The following is a 10229-nucleotide window of genomic DNA, read 5'->3' as shown; positions in this document are numbered from 1 at the left end:
CAGGGTCTCAAGTTTTCTTCTTAAACCAGAGTGCAACACACAATGGTGCATGGGCCAAATCTGGCCTGCCGCCGGTATTTGTGGGTAAAGCTCTGTCGGCGCGGCCAGGCCCGTGGGGCTCGGCTGCCTCCCCTCTGCCGCGCGGAGCTGAGTGGTCAGCACAGGGGCCGTGTGGCCCGAGAAGCTGGGGTATCAATCACCTGGGCCTTTCAGAAGAAGTTTGCTGGTCCCTGTTTTAGACCAACTCTCCTATGCTGAGGTTGTTTGGCATCTGTGAGCAAGTGGTTTTGGAAAGTTAACAGGACTGTGGGCTTGTCCCGTGGCTTTTGAGAAAGTGTTCACATTTGCCATTGTGACACCATCGTGAGTGTACCACCTGGTCAGCTCTCACGCGTGCGCACACCTGTGAAGCCAGCACCCAGGTAGAGGTGGAGGGTGTCCCCGTCCCTCTCAGGCTTGCCCAGCACAGCCCTCCCCCAGAAGCATCCTGTCCTGTCTTCTGCCAGGCTTGTTCTAGAACTTTCCATGGGGTCATGCGCCTGGTCCTTTGTGTCTGCTGTGTCTGGGAGGTTTCTTTAGTTACCTCGCTGCATGTGTGCTGCTCCCATCACAGGAGCGCGCTGTGCGTCCTGCGTGTGCGTTTGAGCTTTGAGGGGTGTTTGGATTATTTTCAGGTTCACTGTCTGTTTAACTGCCAGTCTCCAGGGCCCTGGAAGCCAGTTCTTATAATTTGTTGGGTATGGGCTCCGTCCTGGACTGGGGCGTGTGTTGGTCTCCCGTAGCTTAACTGACCTTCTGCTGGGAGGCTTGTGTCGTGTGTGGTGCCTGCAGCCGTTGTGGTCGGAGCACCGCTGGCCCAGGACCTGCGGAGCCTGCCTGCCTTGCACGCCGGGTGCGATGGGCTGCTTCCCTTTCTGCTGTGATGGATAAACACATCGAGTGCTGGTTAAAGACTAATCTCTGATTACCGGTGCACACACTGTTCCCACCCCTTCAGGAAGCTGGCCAGATCCAGGTCCGGCTCCCGGGGACGGTGGGGAGTTACTAATGGCCCACAGCAGGGTCCCCGGCACATTTCACAGCTGCTGAGCCGGCTCAGCCCAATGGCCGGGTCCTCCCTCTGTTGTTTCTCTGTGCTCTGGGCGGCTCTCAGGGGCTCCCTGCACACTCTGAGGTGCACCGTTGTTTGAGGACTGGCGGTTTTTTCTCCCATTTAATTTTCACGTGTTGGAAAGAAATTTGTTCTCCTGTCCTATAATGCAGAAGCCGTCACAGGGTGTTCCCGCTGCTCCCAGTACGCCTGTGTCCCCTGTGGAGAGCCGAGGCCTGAACAGACCCTGCAGGCTCGGTGCCTCCCTCCTGACTCCCAGTTCGGGTAAGGGAGTCGTCTCCTTGTGGTTCTCAGAGCTGGAAGTGGTGACACTTGCCAGACTTACAGGACAGCGGAGAAGGCAGTGCACACGCCCGTGTCCTGGGCTGCTCTGGAGTGTGATTGAACAAGTGTGTGTTTGTGGCCATGCTGCGCTGGGTTTTCCTTTGAGAGAGACAGAGCAGGGTCTGCACCCTTGTGCAAAGTCCAGGTGTCGCCGCAGTGACCGCACCTGCCGTTTCCCTGTTTCCGTCTTTGTATCGAGACACACGTAGTCGCCGAGCCGCACGAGTCCCAAGCGTGCGGTGCCGGGGCATCGAGCATGTTCCTGGGGGTGCAGCCATCGCCGCCGCCTAGGCCCAGAGTATTGTCGTCATCCTGAACACAAAGCCCATATCCGTTTGGAATCCCCCAGCTCCTGGCAGCTGTGACCCTCCTTCCTGTCTGGATGTGCCTGTTGAGGACGTGCCCTGTGAGCGCGCTCTATGCCGTCTGGCTGCTTCCATGCGGCGCCGCGTCCTCAGGGTCGTCCCTGCAGGGGGCAGCACGCAGCAGTGCTGGGTTCTCTCTCATGGCCGTGTGGTATCCGCCGTGCTGATGGGCCACGCTTGTTGATCCGTCTGCTGATGACATGCGGGTTGGTGCTGGGGCTGGGATCCTGGCAGCCGTGTGAGTGACTGGTGTGCCCCCCGCCCCGAAGGCCATGACGCTGATGGAGTACCTCATCAAGACCGGCTCGGAGCGCGTGTCACAGCAGTGCAAGGAGAACATGTACGCCGTGCAGACGCTGAAGGACTTCCAGTATGTGGACCGTGACGGCAAGGACCAGGGTGTGAACGTGCGTGAGAAGGCCAAACAGCTGGTGGCCCTGCTGCGTGATGAGGACCGGCTGCGGGAGGAACGCGCCCATGCGCTCAAGACCAAGGAGAAGCTGGCGCAGACCGCCACTGGTGAGGCCTGCCGCCCCCAGGAGGTCCCTCCTGGCCCACCCTGCCCCTTCTTCTGGAAGCCCCTGGTGGCCAAGGGTCCAGGCTGCCTCCTTGCCCGGCGCCCTGTGCCCAGCCGCCGAGCCTTCTCGCTCCCCCTCCTTCCTGGCCAGGTGGGCTGGAGTTCCAAATTCAGGCTCTCCCCACCCACGACGGTCCTTCCCTGTCCTGTCCCCCTTGCTGTGGGACCTGACAGCTGAGAACTGTTCTGTTCACCCACAAATGTTGACCAAGAGCCACCTGAGGGCCCAGGTGTGCCCCTGTCAGCAGCCTGAGCCCTGGAGCTGCCAGACAGGTTCGCCCATGGTCCTGCCTGAGGATACTCAGTGCCTAAGACAAAGAGCAGGGGATTTGGAGGGGGCTGCCCAGGGCTGGAGGTTAAGGATGGCTCTCTGAGGGGGGACTGCATGCCCATACCAGCACGGGCCAGCAGGGAGGAGTGGTCGGGCGCTACCCCCCAGCTCAGCTGGTCCTTCGCCTGTGTTAGGCCACTGTGCCCTGTCCGTTCCCCCTTCCCATTCTCTGTTCCTGCCTCCCTTCGCTCCTGCCAGGCACCCCTTGTGTCAGCCTCACCCAGGCTGAGGTTGGGGCCTGAGGATGCAGGTGCTGTTCTTCCCCTAATGCCCAGCTGGTCCGGCCGTACGGTTCTCCACCAGCCCTGCAAATGCTGGACACATGGGAGCTTTGTGGGACCAGGGATGAAGGACCTGTGTCCCCTGGGCTCTGTGCCAGGCCCCAGGTGTGCAGTGTGGAAACCCGGCTCATGGGCTCTGAGGCCCCCAGACTTGCTGCCTCTCTCCTGGCGGGCTTTTGCTCTTGCGCCGGCAGGGATTCTGGGGGGCCTGACAAACCCGGCTCGCAGTCCACCCCCCCACCCCCAGTGGAAGCCCGCTCTCTGGGCTGGGGGGCCGCCTTCTCTTTCCCCACCCGTGTCTCAGCTGATTCTCCCCACGGCAGCCTCCTCAGCAGCGGTGGGCTCTGGGCCCCCTCCCGAGGCGGAGCAGGCGTGGCCGCAGAGCAGCGGGGAGGAGGAGCTGCAGCTGCAGCTGGCCCTGGCCATGAGCAAGGAGGAGGCGGACCAGGTACCGGCCCCGTGGGTGTGGGGGGCGAGGCAGGGGTTTGACTTCGGTTCTGCCATCCCATTTCCATCCTTCACCCCTCAGCTCCTGAGGGCCGGTGTGCTCTGTCCCCCCGCCCTGCCTCCCTTATCTGTCCGCTGCTCCTCTCTCTCTCTGCTGCTCCTCCTCCGTCCCGCTCCTCCTCCTCCTCCGTCCCGCTCCCGCTCCCCCTCCTCCTCTGTCCCACTCCCCCTCCTCCTCCTCTGTCCCGTTCCCCCTCCTCCTCCTCCTCCTCCCCCTCCTCCGTCCCGCTCTTCCTCCTTCCCGCTCCCCCTCCTCCTCCTCCTTCCCGCTCCTCCTCCCCTCCCCCTCCCGCTCCTCCTCCTCCTCCGTCCCGCTCCCCCTCCTCCATCCCGCTCCTCCTCCTCCTCCGTCCAGCTCCTCCTCCTCCTCCCCCTCCCGCTCCTCCTTCGTCCTGCTCCCCCTCCCCCGTCCCGCTCCAACTCCTCCTCCGTCCCGCTCCTCCTCCTCCTCCGTCCCGCTCCTCCTCCTCCTCCTCCTCCTCCTCCTCCTCCTCCTCCTCCGTCCCGCTCCTCCTCCTCCTCCTCCGTCCCGCTCCTCCTCCTCCTCCATCCTGCTCCTCCTCTGTCCTTGTCCAGAGAATTCTTGTTTCTTCTGCGTGGATGCTGTGCTCTCTCTGTGACCGTGTCTGTGGCTCTGTGCCTCCCTGGCTCTCCTCCGTTGCTCTGTGTGTGTGTGTCTCTGTCTGTCTGTCTCTCCTCTTCTCCCTCCCTGTCTCCCATCTCGTGTCCCGCCCCGGCCCCTTCACGCTCTCTCTCCCCCAGCCCCCGTCCTGCGGCCCCGAGGACGACGTCCAGCTCCAGCTGGCCCTTAGTTTGAGCCGAGAGGAGCACGACAAGGTCAGAGCAGCCTCCCTGCCCTCTGTAGGGCTCCCCTCAGGCCCTCCTCAGGTCCCCGCGTCCTTGCCCCTCCTTGCGCCCCCCTGCACCAGCCCCGTCCCTAGTTTACACACGTTCTGCTGCAGCATTTCCAGCAGTGGGACCTGTGTCACAGGGCTTCTCAGGCGGTGCGGTCGCAGCACGTGAAGCAGGTGCCTTGTAGCTGCTCTGGGGGCACGAGGGAGCCCTTCCCTCACCCTCTACCACAGCCCCAGGCTTGGTCACCTCCGCCCAGCACAGCAGACACCACAGAGTCAGGCATCTGGCGGGAGGGCCCGTCCTCCCCGGGGCCCCATGCTTCCCAAGCCTGTCGGAGCCGTGCCAGGCCAGGCTCATCTCCTGCATACCACCCCTACGGCCCTGTCCCCCAGACCGCACGTTCTTCCCCGTCCTTCCTTCCCACACATTGTCCACATCCCATTTTAATTTTGTCACTTTTGTCTGGGTGGGAGAGGGTTGTCAGGGGCCGTGCAGTTGGGGGAGGGGGCAGCCGTGTCCCTCACATTCTGACCCTCCCTTGCTGCCTTCCTGCGTGACCTAAATAGGAAGAGCGGATCCGCCGTGGGGACGACCTGAGGCTGCAGATGGCCATAGAGGAGAGCAGGAGGGAGACCGGTGGCCAGGAGGAGGTGAGCACAGGCTGGCTGCCCTGCGCTCCATGCACTCTGGGGCCTGTGGGGAGGGGGCGCCAGGCTGCTGCTGCTGAAGGTCGCTTTCTTCTCACGCAGATGCGTGGAGACCAGAAGGCACTTTGTTAGTGCCTGGGGCGCAGAGCGCACTAGGTGTGAACTCTTGTCTGTCCCTGCTGTGGGGGCCGTTCCTGCTCCTGGGCAGTCCTTGTCGCTGAGCAGCCTGATTGTGCGAGAAGGGGGTGGCCTAGAGCTACTGCACGCTCACATTGTCTTGGGCACCTCCTCATGTCCGCCCACACCCCGTACTCCGAGGGTCGGTGGGTGAGCGAGACCAGTCTGGTCCCCAGCCTTCTGGGCCTCCAGTCCCCCCCAGTGGAGACAGATGACGTTTGGTCGTGTTTCAGTTTCTGTCTTGGCTCTAAGGGGGGATGGGTTTCCTCCACATGTCAGGGCCAAGGGCACTCATGTGGCTGGGGCATCCAAGCTGGCCTCTTCCATGGCCTCACATGTGAGGCCTCCTCACTTCCGGGCGCCCTGGGTGTCCTGAGTATCTTCATAGAGAGGTCGGCCTCCACAGTGGGGTGGGTCGTGGGGCTCCCTCTGATTGAAAGAGTGTAGACACCCTCCCGATGGGCAGGCTGGCTGGTCAGCCATAGCAGGGCTCTTGATAGGAAAGCCTGCTCAGGCCGGCCTCAGCCAGAGAGTCTCCGTGATGGCTGGCAAGTCAGAGCGTCCTAGAGGATCGCTGGGCTTTGGTCCTAGCACCCTGCTGCCTTTGTCCTGTGGGGATGGGAGGTGTGGCACCTCTGCCTCCAGACACCAAGTGCTCTGGTTGGCTGGGTTCACCCCCAGAACACGGGGAGATAGCGTGCACACGTGTGTACGTTGCTCATGTGTTGCATTGGAAGCCTGGAGAGTGCGGTGATGCGGGACGTGTGCTGGGCCTCAGCCAGGACTGTTCAGAGCGGCCGGCCTGTAATGACTGGTGACTCAGGGAGGGCGACCCAGGGCAGACCTCCCAGAATGCGTGGGAACTGCACGGGTGGGGCCGGGAGGGGCAGCTTTGGGCTTTGGCCTCTGTGCTCATTCCTGGTGGGACCTGGGGAGTGGATGGAGGGACGGGGGCAGGACCAGGTGGAACTCTTGGAATTTGGTGGTGGGCTGTGCTGGGGTGGTGGGGTGGCACTGGGAGGTGGGGAGGCTGCCTCCGCCTGTCTCGTGGCCCCTGGCTGTCTCTCTCTAGCGGCAGGTCTTCTCCACCGTGACGCCCTGGCTCTCTCTCCTCTCTCGTGCTGCGGCCATCTCTCCTCCAGGTTCTCTTCCTCGTCTCCTGGCTTGGCCTGCTCACGCCTTATACGCTCTCTCCTTTGTCTCCTGCAGTCATCCCTCATGGATCTTGCTGACGTCTTCACGGCCCCGGCTCCACCGCCAGCCTCAGACCCCTGGGGGGGCCCAGCGCCCATAAGCGCCTCCACCTCGGATCCTTGGGGGGGGCCCCCTGTCCCTCCGGCTGCTGATCCCTGGGGTGGTCCGGCCCCTACACCAGCCTCTGGGGACCCTTGGAGGCCTGCTGCCCCTGCGGGGCCCCCGGTTGACCCTTGGGGTGGGACCCAGCCCCCTGCAGCTGGAGAGGGGCCCACGCCTGACCCATGGGGGAGCTCTGATGGTGAGTGCTGGCTGCCTGCCTGCTCCAGCCTCCACATCCAGTGTGCAGTCCAGGGCACGCCCTGGGGACAGGGACAGATACAGTCAAGTGGGTGACTGTGGGGGTCAGATAAGACACCCCAGAGGAAGGCGCGTGAGGGAGCCTTGAAGGACAATGGGAAGGGGACCAGGGGGTGTTGGGGTGTAGAGAGGCTGCTCGGGTGGAGTCAGGGTGGGGTGGCTGGGGAGGCTGGGTACAGGCAGGCTGGGAAGCAGCCACATACCCTGTGGGGACTTCAGGGAGCTCTGGGGGCTTGGGTGTGGGGGTTGGGCCCGCCTAGGTGAGACACACACTCAAGGCCCCTTACCCAACTGGGGAGCTTCTTAGGGACTTTCCAGAGGCCTCAAGGCTGAGGAGGGTTTTGCCAGGAAGGGACACACGGGCAGAGGCCCAGCACTGGGTGTACCCATGGCTAGATCGTGGGGACCGGGCGGGAAAGGCTGGCTGGGACTGGGCCCGAAGCCTCCGGGTTGTCCAGCTGCATCCCAGGATGTTGGGTGGGGGCAGGGCAGGGCTTCTGGGAGGTGGTGGGCCTGAAAGGGGGGCTGGAGAGGGTGGGCACAGATTATTCGTAGGTGACAAATCCTCCAACGACCAGCCTCTCACATGCCTCCTTCTTCACCCAGGTGGGGCCCCAGTTGGACCCCCTGCCTCTGATCCCTGGGCTCCAGCCCCAGCTTTCTCAGACCCCTGGGGAGGGTCACCTGCCAAGCCCAGCACCAATGGCACCGCAGGTACTGGCTGGGCTCTGGGGTCGGGCCCAGGGGGCCTGAGTGTGTGTGTGTGTGTGTGTGTGTGTGTGTGTGTGCGCGCGCGCGCTGTGCGCGCGCAGGTCAGCGTGAGGTGTGTGGTCTCCTGGGTGCTGGGGGGCAGGGGGAGGCTGGTCCCCTCGATGAGCTGAGCTGATCTGACATCCTGGATCCCTACAGCAGTGGGGTTTGATGCGGAGCCTGATGAGTTCTCTGATTTTGACCGACTGCGCACGGCCCTGCCAACCTCCGGGAGCAGCACGGGTAAGCCGCCCCCACCCCTGGCCTGGCGCCCCCCCCATCCCCCCAACAGGCTCCTTGGCAGGTGGCCCTGCAGGTCAGGGGGGCGTGCTTCTGAGTGAGGCGTTAAGCAGGGTGGATTCAGCTCCCCACAGCTCCCCATGGGACCCAGCGCCCAGGCAGTTATACTGAAACTTGACGGTTTATCTTTGAAAAGAAAGCTTTAACTTTGTTTCGAGTAATTTTATACTTAGGGAAAAGTTGCAAGAATAGCACAGGGAGTTCTCTTTCTGGAGCTTTCCCATATATGACCTCTGATTTCTTTGTTCCCTGAACGTTTTTCTGGGTGTTTCTGAGGGCCCGGCCGGCTGTACCCTGCGTGCCCAGCAGTGCAGTGACCGCAAGGGGCCTCTGGCGAGTGTCCCCTTCCTTGCCTGCCCACTGGTGCCTCAAGGCCCAGTGCATCTTTCCCACCTGGCGCCCCATCCACGGAGCACCTGGCCTTTGGGCGTCCTGGCTCCTGCGTTCCTCCTTCTGGCAGAGTCTGGGCTGGCTCTGTCCCCAATATAATACCCATCCCCGTGAGGTGTCAGGAGGGTGCAGGAGCCTCTCTCCCGGAGGCCCTGGCGTCTCTTCCCGCAGCAGTGGTGGTCCCTTTGTTCCTTCTTTGTTCATCTTTGAGTAATGCAGGCCGGCAGGAGTATGTGGGACTGATGGGGCACCAGCTGAGAAGGGGGGTGGGGCACCAGTGGTCTGCTCCTGTCCCCCCAGGCCCACCTTGGTTTCTGTGCAGTCTGCAGTTGGCCTTCCTCTGGGCCTTTTCTCCTCTCTTCGCACTGATTCGTGCATTTCCTGAAGTCAGATAGGATTCTTACATCTCTCTTTAAGAAAATCAAATCTCAAGCTAACAAATGTCATCCAGGCTGCTGGGCTCCTTGGTGCCTGCCATTGTCTGTCCACCGTGAAGTTTCTGTTTGGGACTGTGGGACCGGTGGGGTTTTTGTGGGGCTGTGTGAGCACCCCTTAAGTACTCTTGTCCCCTGCTGGTTCTCCCCAGCACACTCTACCCCGAGGTCCCTCCCTGGGCTGTCTCAGTACCGCGGCCTCCCTGTTGAGGGCCCCACTGTGTGTCTTCCCCTGACCCCCTCTCTGGCTCCTTCTAGGGGAGCTGGAGCTGCTCGCTGGAGAGGTGCCCGCCCGCAGTCCTGGGGCGTTCGACATGAGTGGGGTCGGGGGCTCTCTGGCTGAGGCTGTGGGAAGCCCCCCATCTACAGTTGCTCCAACGCCACCACCGCCCACACGGAAGACACCAGAGTCATTCCTGGGGCCTAATGCAGCCCTCGTCGACCTGGACTCGCTGGTGAGCCGGCCGGGCCCCACACCGCCAGGAGCCAAGGCTTCCAACCCCTTCCTGCCAAGCGGTGAGTGTGGGCCTCCCAGGCTGATCCTGCCCGCTGACCTTCTCCCCAGGTAGACCCCTGACTCTGCTCTATGTGTCTCCTCTCCTTTCTCTCCTGTAGGAGCCCCGACCACCGGCCCCTCCATCACCAACCCCTTCCAGCCCGCACCCCCTGCGACGCTCACCCTGAACCAGCTCCGGCTCAGCCCTGTGCCCCCGGCCCCTGGAGCACCGCCGACATACATCTCTCCTCTTGGTGGGGGCCCTGGCCTGCCCCCCATGATGCCCCCAGGCCCCCCGGCCCCCAACACTAACCCCTTCCTCCTATAATCCAGGAGGGAGGGGGATTTGGCCTGGCCTGGCCTGGCTTCCCCCATTTCTGCTCTTTGGGAGACCAGTGTTGTGAGTGCATGTGAAGTGGGGGACCCCTGCCCCCATCCCAGCACCCTCCCCCTCCTGGGGCCCACTCACACTACACCCTCTTCCATGTCCCCCCACCCCACCTCCCTGGAGAGAAACTGGACATGGGGGATGGGGAGGGGTGCTGGCCAGAGGAGGACCCCTTTCCTGTGGCATTAGAAAGGGGAGGGACAGCTGGGGGTCCCCCCACCCATCCCCCTCCTTCCCAACTGGCCCCTCAAATCAGTGTTTGAGCCTCCTCGTCCCCATGCACACCCCTTGGTGAATCCTTGGTGATAATTTTGGCGACTTCGGGAATAAATGGCAATTCTCACGGGTGTGGCTTCCCCAAGTTCCCATCCATGATTCATAGGACCCCTCACCTCGGGGACCCAGGGCTCCGACCTGGTTGCCTCTTCTCAGAAGTCTCGGTTTCCCTGGCCTTTCTGTTCCGGGGGGTGGGCTGTGTGGGGACAGGAGGGGCACCTGAGCCCTGGCGGCGTTGCAGCCCACCGAGGGAGAGCTGATGGGGTTGGTGGGTGGGGGCTAGTGGATGGCACATGGGGGTCAGGGGTTGTCCAGGGTTTGGTGAGCTGTCGGTGAGCGCGCGATAAGGGTTTTCCTAAGACAATGACTCCATGTCCTTGACACATAACAGCACCGTTATGCTGTGTCCCACTGGACCCGACCCCTGCCCCACGCGCACCCCCCATCCTGCCAGCAGTCCTGAGAA

General features: G+C 62.8%; 1 protein-coding gene across 1 annotated transcript; it reads left to right on the top strand.

Annotated features, from left to right (window-relative positions):
- The first annotated feature begins 2043 nt into the window (after nt 1-2043).
- On the top strand, nt 2044-9835 carry EPN1 (epsin 1). The gene is made up of 9 exons (XM_057314566.1): nt 2044-2319; nt 3313-3437; nt 4259-4333; nt 4918-5001; nt 6385-6670; nt 7336-7443; nt 7639-7722; nt 8862-9119; nt 9219-9835. The coding sequence occupies exons 1-9, from the start codon at nt 2073-2075 to the stop codon at nt 9425-9427; spliced, it is 1476 nt and encodes a 491-aa protein (XP_057170549.1). The 5' UTR covers nt 2044-2072; the 3' UTR covers nt 9428-9835.
- Nucleotides 9836-10229: the final 394 nt, after the last annotated feature.

Source organism: Ursus arctos, unplaced genomic scaffold (genome assembly GCF_023065955.2).
Source record: "Ursus arctos isolate Adak ecotype North America unplaced genomic scaffold, UrsArc2.0 scaffold_19, whole genome shotgun sequence".
NCBI classification, from domain to species: Eukaryota; Metazoa; Chordata; class Mammalia; order Carnivora; family Ursidae; genus Ursus; species Ursus arctos.
This window is presented reverse-complemented; position numbering and strand designations above follow the sequence as displayed.

Bases quoted from the DNA above. Each gene is read 5' to 3' on its own strand.
- EPN1 (XM_057314566.1), top strand. From the start codon at position 2,073: ATGACGCTGATGGAGTACCTCATCAAGACCGGCTCGGAGCGCGTGTCA. The intron at 2,320-3,312 runs GTGAGGCCTGCC...TCCCCACGGCAG, and splicing joins GCTGGCGCAGACCGCCACTG to CCTCCTCAGCAGCGGTGGGC. The intron at 7,444-7,638 runs GTACTGGCTGGG...GGATCCCTACAG, and splicing joins CAGCACCAATGGCACCGCAG to CAGTGGGGTTTGATGCGGAG.